Genomic DNA, 20,776 nt, shown 5'->3' with positions numbered 1-20,776 from the left:
TTTATTGTTTATGTTTCAAGAGATAACTAGCTTTCATGAAGTTTTAAAAGTGTTATCTTAGATGTATTTCGTAGCACTTCAGTTGGTAGTTATTACTTTTGGCTCTGATTTTTTGAAATCTGATCCATTCAGTGTACCTTCAACATATGTAAAATGGATGTAATAATTAATTTTAGAAGTCTTAAGTGTTTTGATTAACACTCATTGTATTAAAACGTGCTTTGAGGTTTGAGATATTATGAATCTTTCTATATTATGAATCTTGTTGGTCGGATAACCTAGCCTGGGGCGAATTGGAAAATTGCACAGTAACTTTAATAAATTTGTACTATTTTGGGTGTGGAGAAGGCTTGACATATTTAAGATCTTGGGAGTTGCCCACCCTGTTTTGTGAAAGTTGCCGGAACCCAGTCATGGGAGCCCAGAGTAGTTAGTGGCACATATTTTATATCGTCTGTGGAGTCGCAGAAGGAATTCCAGAGATGAGAACTTGAACTGGGGAAGCAACTAGGCTTCTTTTATTTAAGCAAAAGTGGAACAGTCCACATTTATTCCTTCTGTTTCCTTTTGAAGGCAGAAAATCTGTTAGGTCTTAGGGATATCAAGGCCTATAAATAGTCCTCAACTTTCAGTCAAATGAAATATCCAGAATATCAGATCAATTCCAGATGGTCTACTGCATAAAAATTAAAAAAAATAGGAAGGAACAAAGCTATAGAAGACAAAGACAACTGGGAATTAGAATCTAGTACAACAGGCTAATAAGGATTGGAATAAGAACTTGAACCGTTTTTATTTTTTTGTGAATTCTGGATATAGGAGTTAGTGGCTAGCCATCCTTAAATAAAGTAGGAACTGTTTAAGGTTACTTTGAAAACTGTGGATCTACCAAGGTGCCTCTTTTATCTGTTACTGGTTCTCAGTAGCAAAGTGGACATGCAGGAGTTTGGACAGCTCTGTTCTAATAATGACAAGGATGTTTGGAAAATTATGCAAATCCCTTGAAAAAGAAGATTATCTGTTTTCATTAACAGAAAAGGTTTGCATTAAATATAACACAAAGATGTATACAAAAGAAATGCCAAAAATGTTTTATTTTTAAAATAGCTATTTATTTGCATATCTTCTATCACATTTGTAGACGTTGTTCGTTTTCATGTTTTCTTGTTAAATAATCTTTTAATTTTGAAATGTCAAGTTGAATAATTTCTGCCCTATATTTCATGAGAAATATTTTTGAAATTGCTAGTAAGTCTGATTTTGTATATTACAAAAATTATTTAATGTCTGTATTCTCTGCCAGAGTATAAGCTCCAGAAGGGAATATATTCTTTCTGTATTGTTTATTATTGTACCCTAACCCCTATGCCAGGTACTGTCACCTGAGTATGCTCCACATACTGTGTTGAATTAATCAATAGCATTCTTAAACTTACTTGAATATTTTAAAATTTATTAAAATTATATTATTATTACAATGAAAAGTGGGATAAATAAGAACGTACAGAGTTTAAATAATAGACAAGATACATGAGTGGAAAGATAGCACAGAAATAGAATGGTAACAGTGGGGGAGGAAATTATTTATCTTTGCACTTCTAGTCCCCAAACCGTGCCTGGCACATAGTAGGTCTCAGTAAATATATTGTGACTGACTCAAAAATTTGGGTGACTAAATAGTAGATGTGAAACAATGAATATATATTAAGAAAATCATATAAGAATCTAACTGAATAAAAAAATTGTACAAAGAAATGTGAATAAATTTGATGATTATTTAGGATATATTTGATGGGAAGTATACAGAAAAGATTCATCTCAGACTACGGCCTAGACCCTAATATTCTTGTTTTTTAAACATTACAACTTTTAATTATAAATGATTTTGTGATTTTATATAAATCAACCTTAATTTGAATATATTAATGGCCTCTAAGATTATATTTGAGTTTTCTATACTGAATAATTTTAAATATCTATGATGTACTATGTTGGAACTACGCATTTAATAAATTTATTTTTTAAAGCATTCTGAATTACTTATATTATTGTTTCAGTTTTAATGAACTATATGAACACGTACATATATATTTTTAATTTAGTGCCCCAATGCCATACCTGATCGGAATACACTCCAGCCTCATAGAGGTGAGTATCTTTCAGACATGAGACGGTGATAACTATTATTTTTATGAATTAATTTAAAACAGTTGTGTTTTGAAAGAATATCAGTTGAATAGTACAAAGAAGTGACTAGTTGCATATTTAGAGTATACTTACATGATCATTTTCAAAAAGGTAGTGTTAAAATAATTTTATTTTAATTAGTATGCAAAATGACCATCTTCAGTGGTATGAGACCCATTGAAAGTAGGTTCTATTTGGTTGAAGTCATATGGTAAGTTTTAAATACTAAAAACCTTAGTCTTTGATGAACCACTTTATGGAACTTGAGATCTATTATATCTATTTCTCTTTCAGAAGAAATATTTCTGTGTTTTGAAAGTGAGAATTTATGTAATTATGAGTCATAAAGGGAAAGTGTTTTTATTTTGCAAACTTCACTATAATTCAGTGTATCAGTGTTTTTCAAAATGTGTTTTAATACACTAATCATGAACTTTTAAATTAGAATATAGCTTTGTAAGACTTTAACTTCAGTCCTGTTGGGACTTAAAATGTAGTTTTTTTTTTTTTTTTTTTTTGCACTGTCATTCGAAAATGACTTTTGTCACTTGTTATCACTGTAGTGAAAAACCTTGAACTTTAAATACTTTGAACTTGAAATCAGTGAGATTTCCAGAGAGGACTTCTTATAAGATTAGCTTCTACAAAAGTAAACAAAAGACTTGGGTCAGTTGCATGGCATCATAATGCCAGATGATTTGTTCAAATGTATTTCTTTTCTTGCTGGTTGTGCATATTGTACTTTAACCCAATTTCTGATAAGCAACTTTCATGAGTTAGACTTGGTTTTCTGATTAGCTGTTGTCATTGTATACACCATCAGTCCTCACTTTGCTGATCGAGGAAGAGCCTGGTGATTATTTTAAAATTCCTGAGCATCCTTTGTGGAGAGAGTTGTGCTTTAACCATTAATAAAAAGAGTACATTTTAATGAATTTTTAGTAGGTTTAATTCCTTTTTAATTTTGAAGTCTGGGTTGGATAACATTATGACTATATTTTGTCAATTTTTAGAGAACAGCTTCTTACAGCCCAAGGTACTTGCAGTGAAAGGACAAATTGTATAAGATAAAACATGAATAAATAGGTATTTAATCTGTTATTAGAGTGTGGAATATATGACTGGCATTTTATTCATCAGTAGTTTGACTCTTTGCAAAATCTAACCATGGTTGGTTGGTATGGTTTCAAAAAAAGTCATCAAATTTGATTTTGATGTTAGTGCACGTATCTCTTCTTATGTAATGTACCTTATAGAATACGTAGTTTTCATAATACATTTGTTTATACAGATGAAAAATATTTAAAGTGGTTGATTGTACCTGTTGATGTTACTATTTTTACATAATGATTCTAGACCAACTTTTAAAACAAATGATTCAGCTTTTCCAAAATATTGTAGAAAGGAGTACATGCTTTAAATATTCAATTCAGTTTATCACATGTTTATTGTACACCTGTAGAGAAAATCAGTCCTTTTTTAAAGGAGCAAATTTAAGAATTTTTTAGTCCTTAGAGTATTGTCTTGGAGAAGCAGTCCTTTCTAACTTTAAATTGGCTCTTATTAAATGAGACTGTGTAAAGCCATGATTAGGTCGGCTGAAATCTCTGCACCTTTTATACTCTGGACTTATCAAACTGTCTTAATAGTCAGTTTTATTTGGTTTAATAGTGAATGAGAAACTATAATAGGAACTTTAAGAATGTCTTTAAACCAGTTGGGTACCATTTAGTAACTTTCTTCTTAATCTTTTACCAGGTGATACAGATCCTACGTTTCCATTTTTATGATGACATCATTACACAGATTACTTTCACTAAAATTCTGATCTTTTGTGCTTTTTAAATTTTATATAAATGGTATTATAATTAAAATATAAATATATATTTACATATTTCATATGTGAGACAGAACTGAATAATTTTTCACATTTTGTTTGGCTGCAAATACAACTAATTTTTTGTGGAGGAAAAATCAAAATATTCTCTTCTCTCTCAGTCAAGACAGTTTCAACACTTTTTATCAGTTTTACAAAGACTTTTAAACATAATTGTTCAAAGACATGAAATTAATGTCTTCCTAAATCTTTTTTAAAAATTATCTTTATGTGATCATAAGTAAAAGATGACTAGAAATCTCTTTTTACGATGTAAATCTGCTTCTAAAATAAAGGACAAGGGCATTTTGTTCTCCCTGAAGACTAGACTTCAGGGATGAAGTCAAAGCAGACTAAGGCCTGTAAGTGATTGGGAATAAATCAGTACAGGCTGCGAATGTGAGGGTTATGTTATTTGCTTTAATACACAAAGGATCCCAGGTAAAGCACTGACCCAGTTTCACAGTATCATGTGGCTGCTTCCACCGCGTCCCTTCCTCGCTCCGTGTGCAGAGCGTGCAGGTGTGCTGGCATCACCTGGAAGGAGGATGGCGTGTGGAGGTTGCCGGGAGTCTCGCCGGTTCAGCGTCTGCTGTTGTTCCCGATAAGACTTTGTCTATGTGCTAATATTATTTCCTTATTTTTGAAGAAAAAGCACATTGTTTTCTCACATTTTCTTACTCTTTCCCCATCCAAACAAGTTGATGAATTTTATGAGACGTAAAAATATGGGGCAGAGGAAATGGTGCCATTTTATATGCCATATGACTTTCCACTCCTGTTTAGAAAAAAATGGCTAAAGCCTGATTTGGAGGGCAATAACAGAGAAAATACCTTAATATGAATTTTTAAAAAAAAGATTTAAATTACATGCTATCTTCTCCCCCCTTTTTTGCTTATGTAGAATTGTTCTCGTTTAAGGGAGGCTCAGTCTGTTATTGAAATGAATACATTTTCCATTCTTAATGAGTGTTCCCGTTAACAGATTTTAATATTCAGCTATTATCAGACTTCTTAAAACTAAGAGAAACTTTGAAAAAGGTATACATTTCATACTAATGCTAATTTCCTTTATTCAGAGATTTTTTTTTTTAAACTTTTTATTTTATATTGGAGTATAACCGATTAACAATGTTGTGATAGTTTCAGGTGCACAGCAAAGTGACTCAGCTATTCAGAGTTTAGTGTTAGCGTCATTACAAACATTTTGGGGTCACATAACCATTACTCTAGGCTATTTAGATGAACTCATTTCGTTCCCTGAAAAATACGTCAGGTTTCTGGATTATCTTTACATTTTCTGTTAAAAGGGCAATTTAGAATTGAAGATGGAAATCAAAATTATGATATACTTTTTACATACAAATGCCGTTAATATAAATATAGTTTTTGCTCATAGGTTATTTTTGTAGTTATGCTATAGTTGATTTGTAGATAACCACATATTTATATATGTAAACCTTTTTTACATATATGTATGCACATGGAAAGGAGATGAGTTTATTTATAAATGTTTTGGCAATAGTATCACGTTATAAGTTACTTTCTTAGAAATGGCCATTTTCTGAGTCTTACTTTAGAATAATTATAATGTCTTTTACAGGATAGAGTTTTAGAATCACATGCCCCCTTGAGAATGCATATTCCACATAGACATTGTGGCTATCGTAACACATAAAAATTCCCTACCCTAGACTACCATTGTTCTAGCAAATTTAACATTCTGCCTGATACGCAGAGATTTGAAATTCTAAGTGGATCACAGAAATTCCAGTCTTGGCTAACTTAAAAAATTGGCCTGGCCAATTTAATATTTAAGGTATTTAAATAATCTGAAAAAATGGCTGTTATTCTAGAATGTCACTTTTAAAACTACTGCACTGAAATTAATTGACCAATTGCTAGTTGACCTATGCAGTTATGGAATTCTGGGTTGATGGATATATTTAATTAATGCACACCTTACTTATTTTCATGAGGAAATAATATTATTTGCTATCATCTAGATAAGACTAATAGAATTATATGATTTAAGTAGACATATTAGTTTAAATAGGAAAAATAAACTATAAATATTTTCTTTCTTTAAGGATAAAAATTTAATAAATTCTAATTTACTATCATTTGTGCATATATTGAGATAATTTGACCATTTGACTAAGCTTTCAAACAAATATGACAAGTCAAATAGTTAATCTGATAGGCTATTAAATTTGATCCTTTATATTAAATTCATGGGATAAACATTACTAACAATAAATTCCATATTACTGCTCTCTGTCATTTTTTCGTACTCAACTTTCCCTTGTCATCATCAACTTATACCAAATTTATATGGAGATACAGAGAAAATATTAATTTAAAACTTACTTTACTACTTAGTAGTCATATTTATTGTTTTGTGTTAACCCCGCAGTATGATTTATGCTAAAAATAGCTATAGAACTGACCACACGTTCCTGTATCATAGGATTGAAATTCAATTGGTAAAATTTAAAGGATATAAATTTTTACAGTTTAATATAGCCATGCTTATTTTGTATTTGTTGTAGTATCTCTTTGGTAGTTAAATTACATTCAGTGTCTCCAGACTATTAATATATTTAGATGAGTAAACATGCTATTTTAAGCATTTTTACTCTTTCTTTTTGAATGGTTTAGACAGACTTTCTCATAAGGCAAAATTGTTTATATTCTTTTATGATGTAGAATTTTCCTTTTTTCTTTTCCTAAGGATAATGCATTAAGATAATTTTCTCTACATATCTAAGCTCATTATAGCTTTGGAAGGAAAATATACTAAGATGTTTGTTTATAATTGTGTTTTTTAAACAGAGAGTGAAAAATAAATCATTGGAGGATGTGGTTATGTTAAATGTTGACACAAACACTTTAGAATCACCATTTAATGACTTGAGCAGCCTACCGAGTGACGTGGTAAGTCTGGAGGATATTTTGTGGTGAACAAACATTTGTATGTTTTCTCCTGGACCCTTGAATCACCAAGAGTTACTTTCCCATTTTTCTGCCTGAAGTAAAAGGGCTGAATATGAGCATGTGGTGTGAGAGGAGTCAATGTAGAGTCTGTCTTTCGTATTTTTACCTTTTGGCAGTTGAGGGGATGTCAGATGCAATATCATATTCCTTATTGTAAAAGTAGGATCGTAATTAAAAAGCTAGATGCATTCATTAGGCAGAGTTTCTTTAAACATAAGTCTCTTCATCTCATCTTAATCATTATATTACAAAGTAGGCATTTCTGTCTGCCTAGTGGCATGTCTTGCAAAAGAATGAGAGAGTTTTTGAAGGCAAGAAGAAGAAGGGGGCCAATTATCGGCTTTTGCTTCCCTGCCACCTGCCAGCGCTTTTCCTTTTAATTAATGATCTGATGGCACTGGTCAATATAATAAGAAATGCTTGTACAGTTGGGGTCAGAAATTTCTGGCTTTGATCTCCCTCAACTTTCTGAAACATTTATTTGTTTTCTCTAAATTATTTCAGTTTTATTTTAATCCTTTCTATCCTGCTGAGGGCTGCAAGAATGAAAACCTACACTGTTTGTCATTTGCTCTGGCAGAGCAAAGACTGCTTACTTAGAATTCTATTTGTAAATTAAACTGCAAACCCAGTTTGTCATAAAAGACATCTGATCCTTTTGAAATGACGAAAACTGTCTTTTGTCTGTAAAGGCTGATAAATTAAGTGCCAGCTCTCTTCTGGTCTTTGATCTTGCAGAGGTTTGTGTGTGTGTGCATGTGTGGGTCTGCAGCTTATAATAGGATATATTCTGTATTTTGTGTTAAATAGTCTCCAAAGTAAATTTTCTGGCCTTCATATTCCTTAGAACAGGGTAAAAATGCAGATTGTACTGTTTCTGTATATATTCTAATGGCTATTTTAAAATATCTTTATAACATAGTTCTAAGTTAAAATAACTCCCCTTTTTAAAAAAATCCATTGTTTATTCAGACATATTAAAATTTGGGAATAAAAATACCTTCAAAATATATTTTTTTTCTGTAATACTGCAAGTGCTTTGAAATCACTATTAGAGAGCTTGAAAAAAAAAAGGAATAAAAAAAATCTCAAACTCAGAAAATACAGTAATACTAGCCTTGATTGCTTTTATGGCTAGTGGTAGGGGAAATGTGACTTTAAAGTCAAAATCAGATTATTTATGCCCATAAATAACCTAAAATACTTGCTGACCTTGAAGCAAATTAAATCGAACTACTTTATCTAACTGTAGTAAAATTTATGCTATGTATGAACAAACCCAAACCCAGGCCAGTGAAGAATTATATTATCTTTTTAGCTCATTATAACTCGATTGCCTCATTATAAAGATTTTGCAGAAGCTGCTAGAAAGGATTAGAGTTGTTCATTTAGAAATCCATCAAAGTATTCTTCACTGGATAGGGACGTAATTATGAAAATAAAGTCCCAACTTTTAAGAATGTTTTCCTTATGTGCATGTAGTTCCTACTATTAATTCCCTAAGAAGAAAGGATTGTTTATTTTTTTAAAAATGAGGAAGGATAAGAAAAAGAAAAAAGAAAAAGAAATCAGCATTTTTGTGTTATATTAAAATTTTTATAGTCAGCTCCAGTGATAGCTGATTATTTCTTTGAGAAAAACAATCTTTAATAGTAATTTTTTGATGAGTGATTCTTTTTAAATTGGGAACCTCTACCTTCCTAGTAGAATTAGTTTGATATTGAAACATTTATTTAAATATGTGAGGAAGTTAAACAATATTCATGAAATGTAAAAGCCTAAATATATAAAATGACAAGAGGGACCATCTCATTGTTTATTTATAAGCAACAGTTAACATAACTGAAATAGTAAAAAATATTCATAAAAGGGAATTCTGCAAGGTAATGTAGATATAACTAAATATATGCTCGGAATTAAGGATCGCAGACTTAGACAAATTTGAAGTATGAATAAACTGAAATAGTTCTGAGGTGGAGCTAGGACTATCTACTGAAAGTATGAGATGTTTTAAAGTTAGAGTCATTTTCTAAAAATGTCTCAGGTGATTGTTTGTTTAACCCAGCTCTAATAAATTTAGCTTTTTCATCAGTTTTCCAAAGCTATCTCTTATAGTAGGAAATACGATAAAGTATCACATCATACTTGCTATAATTGTAAATGTTTTAAATGAGACGTGTTAAAAATCACAAATGATCATACTGAATTTTTTTGTGACTTGAATTAATAAAATATACTTGAAGCCTGAAAAATATTACAGTTGGTATTGTTTGATAATTTAATAAATTAACTGATATTTAAATGGGGGCATTTTAAAATCATTCACCAAAACATTAAAATTATGCTTACAGGCTAGATGACTTTCTGTGCATGTGCACTTTATTATCGTGTCAGCTTGACCAGTGGTCTTGGCTGTTCCAAGGTCAGTGGTCACAGTTGTCCTGAATTACTAGTTCTTTTTTCCTGTGGACCCTCTGCTGTGTTGCATGCTGTAATCTTCTTAATGGCTTCATTCCAATATTCACACATAATATTTTAGATTTATTGACTGTTAGAAATACTACCATGCCAGTAGCAGTTCCGCTACTCTTAAGGTATTTAAAATTGGAAAAATAAATCAGGCCAAAGCTTTCAGGAATCCTTTGTTTTCCTTAAGGGAAGGGGAAAAAACTCTCTTCCTGTCTTCTGACAAGAACAGTTGTTTTTCGATTTCATCATTTCACTTTAGATCTGGATCATTAAAAGAAAAAAAACATTTTATTGGGAGTGATTTTAACGATATTGATTATTACATGGAATAACTTTTAAAAGCAGTCGATCCATTAAAATATACTTTTGTAGTTTTTGTCTGCGAATACATTGTGATTTTTATTTTTTTTAGTGGCTATGCCAAATATAGGTACCTTCAAACGTATGTAGTTTGAGTGTTTTGAAATAAAAAAGTAAATTTTAGGGCTATGTAACAGTATCGATTGCAGTTAGTGTTATTGTGGTATGTTTTTAAGTGGGGGCAGAAAGAGCCAGTTGTATTAAACATAACACTTGAAATCTCAAATGGGTTCATTTTAATTTAAGAAAATGCATTATTGAGACCCCCTCCATTGCAAATATATACACAAATTTAGTTTCAGCTACATAAGAATTTAAAATGTTGTATTTCTAAGGTATTAGTGCTCATTTAAATTTTTATCATTATTAACATTTTAAAAAGTAATTTGGAAATTGTTAGTATTTCAAAAATAAATAGGATACCTCATTTGTGGGAAAATTAAGCTAATTAGAGTTATAATGAGATACAGGAAATATGTCTTTATGTGAATATTAAGTTAAAACAATTATAAACTGACTCTTATAGAAGAAAGCAGGTTAGAATTGACATCTGAAAAAGTTACATGCATTAGAATATTCATTACTAGGAAAACAAATTTTGACCTGTATTGCTTAACTGTTTTTAAGTGATTTTAACTTATTAGACTGTAAAAACTAATATACTCTGAGACAGGTCAATATACTTGTACCCCTGTGTTAGATAAGAGGATAAAGCCACAGAAACTGTGCTGTTAATAGTATTGCTAGAGCTTTAGTTCATAGAAGTTGATCCGCAGACTTACTCCCCAAGCACTAGAGCATGGTCTCTCTCGTATAAACGTGATACACATTGCAATGAGTAACTCTTAAAATTTGATATAGACGCTTACTCTCCATTCTAATCTTGTTAAAGAAATATCATCATGACCTATTTGATTTAAATTAGGATTGTCAACACTGTTTTAAAAACTCATTTTCATGCTATATGTAATGCTATTGGAAAACGATTTTCTAATTTCTGTTCTGAGCCTGTGTAGAAAATACAGTATGTACGCTGAAGAGTTATTGTACCATTCACGGCAGGCCACAGTATGTTATAGGACAGCAACATTTAGTATAAAGCATATTTAATTCTTAAAACATTGAAAAGACCTTATTATAAAATAGAGTCATTTAAAATACTGTGCATCTTCTACTGAGGCTTTCAAGTATCACACCAAGGACTAGGTTAATGGTTTTACCATTACATGAAAAGCAAAGACACAAATTGCTCCGATTAACTAAAAATCATTACAAGCTTAAAGAACTAGAGGAAAAAACCCCAACTCGGACTTTAAATTAAAATTTTTAGAGATCTGTATTCAAGTGAGTTAATTAGTTTGGGAATAAGTTTGGAAAAGAATTGGCTTTTTCAGAGAATTTAAAAAATCAGCTTAAAAAATTAAAGTATATATAAACAAATTTAACTCTTACAACCATGCAAATAAGTCAATAAATATATTTAATTCGTTGGATATTTCCTCTAATCTAACATGAAGGTTTAATATGTTAAATTGTCATAATATATGTTATGAAGAGAAGAAAAAAGGCCCCAGAGAATATTATATTAGTTCCAGGTTTGCCAGAGCCATGCTGTAATCTTTATCTCCTTCGGCAGTGAATGAAGTCCCCAGCAAACTGGTAGAGTGTCCAGGTTACAATTATGTTACAATTTCACTGGGGTTCTGGAGTAATTGAGAGGACTTTTTTTTTTGTTTAATAGAGTAGCCTCCAGGAGACAAATCCTGCTTTCAGTTTGCCCCTGAGAGTAGTGTTTATTAGGGTATTTTCATCTGACTTTCATAGTAATGAAAGGGAGAAACCTGGAAGCCGGTTTAATACCTATCTTTGTGGCTCTGCGTGCAACTGTGTGTTTCCTGTCCCTGGAGAAGGAGAGCAGGTTGCAATGGCGGTCACCCTGCTCCTGCACCCGACTTTGGCTGTCACGGGGATTCACCCTTCTTCTAAATAGTTACTTTCAGAGATGAGATTGTTTGCGAAAAGGTTTTTTGTTTGTAAGTAAACTATGAACAGATCCTGCTATTTTTTCCTACTGTTTTCTTGGTGTGTATATTTTAATATAAACTTTAAATACCAAAGCATAACAAAACAAAAATAAAAAACTCGAAATCTTAATTAATTGGACTTCAACATTTAAAAGGTCTTTGTTGTTTTTCTCTCGGCTGCGTGAGAGAATCTGTGCCTCCCTCTGCAGGACCCAGCCCTGCACGGTTCCTCCCTGCATGTCTCTGTACGTTTGCCATTTTAAAGTTGATTTAGAGTTTGCCACTTCTAGTGATTTTCAGTGCTCATGAATTTCCTTGGCTTTCTTGTGGCCTTTCATTTCCATCTAAATTAGCTTTTCTCCTAATGTGTTTTTTTTTTTTTTTTTTTTAATTTATTTTTGGCTGCCTTGGGTCTTCGTTGCTGCACACGGGCTTTCTCCAGTTGCAGCGAGCGGGGGCTACTCTTCGCTGCGGTGCGCAGGCTTCTCATTGCATGGCTTCTCTTGTTGCGGAGCACGGGCTCTAGAGCGCAGGCTCGGTAGTTGTGGCGCACTGGCTTAGTTGCTCCGCGGCATGTGGGATCTTCCTGGACCAGGGCTTGAACCCATGCCCCCTGCATTGGCAGGCGGATTCTTAGCCACTGCGCCACCAGGGAAGCCCCTCTCCTGATGTCTTTTTTCCTCCAGTATCATCTTAACAATGTGCTTCTCTGTCTTCTTATGGCCAGTATGTGTGTATGTATGTATATGTATGTTTTGGCTTTAAAATAATTTAAAAATTTGTTCCTTGTTTTTTAAGTTCTTCTCCATATTTGAGAGACTTTTTGTGTGCATGATGTTGTGAGCACTGTCATGATAGTGGTTTCCAAATCTTGCTGATATGATGACTTGGTGGACTTCTCAATGAATTTTGTTCCCGGGCACCATCGCAGATATTCTGATCCCGTTAACTAGAGAAGTTAGTGTAGCAGCGTGCCTCGGACAGGTTCATTTGTTCATTCGCTCAACAGATGCTGATTGAGCACCTACTGGATGCCTGTATTGTGCTGGGCATGGAGTGGACGGGAAGACGTAGAAGCTGTGGTCCTGGAACTCACATCCCATTGTTAGCTGAACCCAACCACGGGGCCACACCAGGTCATGGTGATGCTGGGAGATAGCTGGGTTAACCAAGCACCGGTCATAACTTAAGATTTCTATTACGGAAGAGAGGGAGAGTGGCCGTTGGTAGGCTGACAGCTCTCTCTGCCATAAGCGAGCCCAAATGAAAATAATGGTAGCCAAGCTGAGAGGCCACTCTTACCCGCCTACAAACTGAGATCTGCCTTTTGAGGTTCAGCTCAACATGTCAGAACACCTGAGTGCAGAACTGGCCTGAACGATGAGCATGAGTCAGGTGGGAGGAGGAGGAATAGCATATACAAAGGCTCTGCTGTTGGCAGATTCAGGGAATGGAAGGAAGTCCCGTTTAGCTGCGCTTAGAGGAACAAAAGAGAGGTTACGCAAATGAGGGGGTAGAGACAGGTAGGAGTGAGACCGTGGAAGGTCTGTGCTTCTTGTTCAGGACCTCCAGACTTTACTGGGAATTCACTGGCGATTTGTAGCAGAGGAATAAGAGTGAGATCCACTTTGACTTCTAAAAATATCATCTTGGGTTCTAGATCCTGAAGATCCCTGGGTATAACGAAGCAGAAATGAAGCAGGAAGAGCAGTTAAGAGACCATTTGCAGGGGTCTAGGTGAGAGATGGTAGTCGCTCGAACTTGATAGTGGCAGGGATTTGGAGAAAAGCGGACAGATTTGAAATCTATATCAGAGGTCGAACAGCTGGGGCTCAGTGATTACTGCTTATGGAAGATGAGAAAGGGTGCCGCGTTGAGAGGACCTGCAAGGCACCTAGATGCACGGAAGTGACACTGACATTGGGCTTGAGGTCGAGTAAGAGCAGTTTTGGTTGTGATCATTTTGAGATGCCTCTGAAGGGAAAATAGTTGTGGACGACACCATATTTTAGGTTTTGAAAGGTAATTTAAGCACTCAGAGAAACAATGTCATGATACCCTCTGGGAGTGTATCATATGTTTTTCATTTAATAAATGTTAAAGGTTACTGTTTTAATCCTTAGATAGAAGCATATTAGAAAATTATATTAAGAAGGAAGGGTTAATTTTATTGCTTAAAAAACTGAACATTAGAAGGATTAAAGAAGTGTAGGGATTTGATACCTGATTCATACAATGACCGTAACATGTTTCATGGAAGAATAAAAGACTTTAACCTTGTAACTTTTTTCTAAAGCAAATAATTATTTGAAGCATTAACTTTTCTGAATGGACGTAGTTTCTAGAGTGCAGCTTAGTTAGGAAAAAGGATACTTAAAGACATCACAGAGATGTTTCAGGTCATGTAGGTTGTCCAGATGTTATTCCTGAACATTTATTTTTACCTTCTGTTCTTTACCCTGATGTTTCTCTTTGTGATCCTAAAAAGTAAAATTAAAATTTATGGGTTACAGTGATTGATTTATTTTTCCTGAGAAGACACATCTAAAAGTCAAGAGAAAATTTCTGTCACTTCTCTGAAAAACTCAGCTCCTTTATGTCACCTCCCTTCCTAACCCCCGGTTGGCATAATTGCTTCATTACTCAGCCCGTGTGCACGTGGCTTGCACTCTTTTATTTATACCTGTTTGCTGTGTTTACTCATGTAATTCCCTCCTTTTATTCATGGTCATTTAGTGCTAAGAGGGTAAAAGTGGAGAATTGGTGGTAATATTATTCATGTTGCAGTGAATTCCCACTGTGCTCAAACCCAGGTTATAATTCCTCCTGTGGATGGCTGCTTTAGAAGCCTGGATTCTCGTTGTATGAAAGGAATTTGAACATTTGATAAGAGCAGTGAAATGACGTTTATTCTGAAGTTTTTTTCACTGTTTAACTTTTTTTTGCAGGGGAGGTCTAGTATGATACCTAATTAGACTTAAAAAATAATTTATATGCAGACTAAAAAATGTCATAATAAAATAAAATGTCAGTTTTCAAGTCATCTTTAGCCATCGGAGATTGAAGCTTACTTTGTTAAGACTAAAAAGAGAAAACAATTGATACTTTTTCAGGATCACATGATAGGATTTTGTGATAATAGACATGTGACCAAGGTTCCAAATGCTTTTCTGAATTCAGTTATATGTGAGTATAAACTTTAGGATCTCATGGAAAGATGTACATTTATTTCATAACTAAACTTAGAAGTTTGGAAATTAAAGCAGAAAATGCTATTTCCCAGACCAAGTATTTTAAATAAGTGCGGAAGATGTATCACCTTATTTATAGATAAAAACTGCTAAAAGCTATTTAGCTCTGCAAAGCGTAGTGGTAACTGGTGATAATTTACTCCAGTGGTCTAAAGGACAGGAGAATAGCAAGGTTGACACAATCATTTTATGTTAGAGTAATATCCTAGTAGCTGACGCTGACTATTAAAAAACCCTTTCATTTTTACAGGCTGTTTTTGGGCACTCATTGGTGCATACAGAAACACTTAACTCAGCTGCCCTTCTGGTCTCTGAAAAATAGGAACCACCTCAGAACTACTGACAGTCGAAGCCCACCTAGAGTAGGTCAAGGAAGAACTCCTTATATGCTGTTTGTAAAGGTTGAAATAATGTAGAAATAGGCAAAGGAAAAACTTAACCATATTTCTTGCTAGTCTCACATGTCTGTATGAAATTATATAGTATGCTCATATAGAATAGCGCGGTCCAATAGAAATATAACATGAGCCACATATGCAATTAAAATGGTTCTGGTAATCATGTTAAAAAGTAAAAAGAATAGGTGAAATTAATTTTAATAATGTATTTTATTTAACCCAGTATATTCAGAATACTGTTCCATCATGTAATCAGTAAAATTATTAATGAGGTATTTTGCTCTTTTTAAGTCTTCAAAATCCAGTGTATTTTTTTTTACACTAATAGCAAATCCTAATTTGGGCTAGTCACATTTCAAGTGCTTGTGTGTCTAGTGGCTACCGTTTCGGACAGTTCTGGAACAGGTATTTTCTTCTTTCCTATTTTCTGTAGAGCTCTTGAGGAAGTTCAGGAGCTATCACTGACTAATTTCGGAAGTGAAGGCTACCTCGTTATGATTTGGTTAGGAAGGGCTTGAGGCAGCGTGATGAATACCCTGGATAACTTCCGCAGCACTTAAGCCATCAAGGACTTGGGGTAATAAAGGGTGAGGGATGGTTTGACTTGCCTCCAGTCTCTGGGAGCACATGTGTCATGATTGTCCTAAGGATTCTTAATTTGTGGAGAACCGGATTGTCACTTCCAGATTTTATAGAAAAATACATCTTGAGGAATTTTCTTTTACAAAGATACAAGGCATGACATTTTAAAATGTTTTTTGTTTTCTAAAGTAAAATTAAAAATAACCCAATCATTTTCTTTTTATAATACTTTTGAAGACTAGAATCTTATTCTTTCCATCATAAGCCTTTTTAGGGGGCAATAATGAAATACATGTGTTGATTTTCATCCCCATTGGTTTTTTTTTAAAGGCATTTGAAACCTAAAAAATAACATTATTACAGATTTCAGAATAAAGGACATTAAGTCAGAGGTTTGTTTTTGCATCCTTCAGCTGTATTTATTTTTGAATATGTGGGTTACCTAAAAATATGCATTAATTGAGGTTAGATTTTAATAATAAAAACTTCTTCTTAAATGAATCCTGATTTATGCACTTTGTGGGCTAAATGAATTAGGCTCTAAACTTTTATCTGAATCTATGGAGCTTGGATGATATAAATTGAAAAGATCACAGCTATGGGGAAAGACCTATACTGCAAAGGCCTTTCTGCATAGATTATGAACATCATAACTCAATAATTTTTTCAAAACTGTGGTTATAATTGGACCCAATGGGGGTCTCTGTCTTTGATCAGATCACAGTAACTGTGACTTTACACTGGAAAATGTCACTACTGTGAAGGTTTATCACCTGTAGAGCTGGTCCTTCCTCTGATGCTGTGTTCCTTTCTCATTAGCATTATTCAAAGTTTAGTTGTTAATTAGGTTGACACTTCAATTACAATCATCATCCACAAGAGTAGTCAGGGCTGCTTGTATAAAGAAATAAAAATATTCCTCTTTGCATATATATGTAAAGGAGGAATGACACTGTTTTGTTATCCGGTAGTATCGTAAGGGTAAGAACATGCTCTGATAAGGGAACAATCCAACCAGACTTTGTCCCATCAGTTTTTTCTTAAGAAAACAGAATTTCTACGTGACTTCACGTTCCCATGTAGAGCGTTGACAAGTAATGTATATGAGCATCAATGGTATTTTTTAAGTGTACAGAATGTATTTCTTATTATCTGTGAAAGGAATTGGTCAAGTGAATTGGATGCATAGGAACAGATCACATCACCTCCCCTTTAAAAACTAAGAGTGTGCATCAGGAGGTTGATTACTCTTGGAAAATACTCATCTGAGTAAGGGCTGTTCATAAATAGCATGCATTCTCTAAAATACACACAACCTGAAATTATAGGATGCAAGTGTATGAAAAATTATAACAAACGTAGGTGCCTTTTAAAATTTCACAAATTCCTAGATAATACATTTTTCTTTGATTTTAAAACATTATTAACGTGATTACTGGTTCATAAGGCAATAACGTTGACCTCGAAACCTGCATGTGGTGGTGGAGAAAACTGGACGGAACTGGGTTGAAATCTCAGTTTTGCCACTTAGTAGCTAGATATTGAGGGCAAGTCGATTCACATGCTTGAGCCCCTGTTTCTTCATAAATGGTAACGTGAGTACCTTTCGTAGAAGACTCTGAAGATCAGATGGGACAGTGTCTAACGAGCACAACACAATTCCCCACTTGTGGAAGGTTCTCAGTAACCTGAACTTCCCTCCCCTCTTTTTATCTAATAATGGTGAAAACTATTCGACAAATGACTGGAAAATTATTTACATATACAAACGAAGCTTCCAAAAATAAAATTAAATAGCAAGCAGTCGAACGCTACCCAACCAGCTTCGTCTCCAAACAAGTAGACACATGTTGTAATTGCTAAAAATCTGCAGAAAAGTGGCTCACAAGCAGTTTACTGTAAAATAATTAAAGCTTATTTATGTCAAGAGGGCTTGGGAAAAAAAGAGAGCACAAACCAGTTTGCATTAGCACATTACTGTACAGGGCCCCTGCTTTCCTTTCAATTAACAGACCAGCAGGTGCTCCCTGCAGTTAGAAGATAAGCTGTCAGGAGGAAGATGAGGCTTGGGCTGACCTGCACACGCTGCGCTCTGCCTGCCCATTGGGCTCGTGCCTCGCTGTACCAATTTCTGAGGTGTGAATTTAACGGCTCCTCTCTGTCACGCAGGTCTCGGCCCTGAAAAATAAACTGAAGAAGCAGTCTACAGCGACGGGGGACGGAGTGGCTAGGGCCTTCCTGAGGGCGCAGGCTGCTTTGTTTGGATCCTACAGAGACGCCCTGAGATACAAACCTGTAAGCGTTTTATTTCATCACTGTTTTAATGTGCGCTTGTGTGGTTCTTTGGAATGGGGCAGAAAAAGAAACATTTTAGTATCCCCACCCGAAAAAGTATCGTAAAGGTTTTTGAAAATGCAAAATAATATGCCTTCAAACATGATGTTCCACCTCCAGTTTCTTGACTTTATGGTTTTAGTTCTTTTAGTAAATAACCCTGAGTTAATATTTCCCACATTCTCTTGCATAGCACCTTGTTTATTGTTCTAAAATTGGAATTCTTAATGAATTGTGTTACTAAGTCTTAGAGTAACTACCCAATCTTGTTAAGATTACTAAGAAATTAACCAGACAGTTGGGTTTATTAGATTAGAGTTTAGAAATGACAAGTATAATGTGAAAGTTTAAAAATATTAGAACTTGAACATTTTGCAACATTTGGAAATTTATTGTCTTCCTAATTCATAACAGTTTTCTACGTGGGCTTATCTATTTAGCATATCCTAGCTCACTTTGCCATTTCTTTCTTGTTTTAATATCCCCCAAATGATTATAATGTAGAATTGTAACCCAAGTTGTTAGATGGTCCAAAAAGGTATAAATTAAAATATGTTTTTTTCTCTCGGAATTATTGGTTAAACATGTTAGTCTGATTTTACGAAAATGATTACACTGCCCTTTCATGACCAGGTGAATACATGGATTAAAAATATTGAGTTAGTAATAAGTAATAAGACCTGTTTTCTAATGGGAATTTCACCATTGTTAAGGCTGTGTAACCTCGACCCATTTCTTTAGTCTCTCTCGACTTCCATCCTATTTGTAAAGTGAGAATTCTTATACCTTGTCTGTCTACCTTTCAGGGTTGGTGTGTAAATCCTGTCATAAACCATGAAGCACTAAACAAATGAGAACGGCTTATATGCTTTCCGAACTGACTTCTAAATTAGTGGTTCCCACCCAGTGGCTCTTGTACCTCTGAGGAGTTATTGAGTTAGGCAGATCAGCTGCTGTCTCTGGAAAAGTGCATATGGTCTAATTTGCATGCTAATCCTTTTGAAATATGTGTGTATTTTTTAAAACATTATATAGAACGCATAGTACCGTACAGAGTATACATATCTCACATGGGGGAGTCTTCAAAAATTATTGACAGTGACAGGGTCTCATTCTTCACAAGACTGGAAACCAGTCATCCACACTACAGTAGAGCATAGTCATTAAAATTAGTGAACATCAATTGAAACAAAAATGGGTTTGAAAGACAAAATTAGTGATTGATTTTAGATATCAAATTCTTTGAAAGAGATTGCTTTCAAGTTTTACAGTACAGGAGGAAAGTTAAAACTATCACTTTGCTTGAATTTTGCCGCATTTAAATACTTACTAATCTATAAGCTACATTTTTCTTTTCATTTTCCTTTTTAAATTTGTAAAAGACTTCAGATTTGAGGAAAGCGGATTGAAGAGAAAATTTTCTTAAACGATTTAAATTATCAGTGTTGTTAGGTGACGGTTAAAATTATTAAAATATTCCATCTTGAACATTAATTACTTACTATAGTTTTTGTAGCTTGATTTTCTCCCTCTTTGAGCTTAATTGAGCAGATAGTAGGGGTACAGGATTTCAATGACTCTGACTTTTTTTTTTAAAGATCGTGAAAGCCAGATTCTCAGCATCTGTGGGAAAATATTTAAATTTGTCAGAGAATGTCTTTCCTGTTTATTGATCACATCTTATAAATTTATTTGTTAATTTATCTACATTTTTCCTTTTTATGTTTGATGTTTTCTCCTTTCCTTTCTACTGCTGGTTCTTTCTGGGAGTTGAGGGATGGTATTTTCATTCTGTATGCCTTCACATTTCTTTTGACTCAGTCTTTGAATGAAAGCTCAATTTTTAAAGTATACTGAATGTATTTGGACATTTTTTTCTTATATATTTTCAAAATAGTTTTTAAGGAAAATTATTTATTGTATATAAAATATTTGTTGTTTTTGTTGTTTTAGGTATTATCTTTACAAATAACCATGGACTCTTTTTGGACATTTAAATAGCAGGCATATATCTTTGATATATTTTCTGATTGATGTAAAAAAAAAAAAAATGAGCCAAGTTTAGAAGTTACAATTATTTCATGGTTTTGTCTCTTTTCATCATAAATATATTTTAGTGGTATCCTCTAGCTACTGCAGTACAATTGGAAAGGGAAATATTACAAAATAGCTTTTAATGGATATGAATTCTTTAACTAGGTATTACTTTTTGTAATTTCATGATTGTTTATACACACACACAAAATGAACCAGTATTTCCCTTACATTTGACAAAATTGAACCTGTTGATTGGTCTGT

General features: G+C 33.7%; 1 protein-coding gene across 5 annotated transcripts in view; it reads left to right on the top strand.

Moving 5' to 3' along the window:
- DENND1B (DENN domain containing 1B) overlaps positions 1-20,776 on the top strand; it is a 252,491-nt gene that overhangs the window by 146,233 nt on the left and 85,482 nt on the right. For 4 of the 5 annotated variants that reach the window (XM_036855731.1, XM_036855712.1, XM_036855721.1 and 1 more), the window contains 3 exons: positions 2,103-2,148; positions 6,899-7,000; positions 18,314-18,439. In XM_036855731.1, the coding sequence (XP_036711626.1) occupies positions 2,103-2,148; positions 6,899-7,000; positions 18,314-18,439 (274 nt within the window). The remainder of the gene's footprint in view (positions 1-2,102; positions 2,149-6,898; positions 7,001-18,313; positions 18,440-20,776) is intronic. The other variant, XM_036855741.1, reaches the window with a different exon arrangement.

This window comes from Balaenoptera musculus, chromosome 1 (genome assembly GCF_009873245.2).
Source record: "Balaenoptera musculus isolate JJ_BM4_2016_0621 chromosome 1, mBalMus1.pri.v3, whole genome shotgun sequence".
NCBI lineage: Eukaryota > Metazoa > Chordata > Mammalia > Artiodactyla > Balaenopteridae > Balaenoptera > Balaenoptera musculus.
Note: the sequence above shows the minus strand (reverse complement) of the source record. Positions and strands in the feature narration are given on the sequence as shown.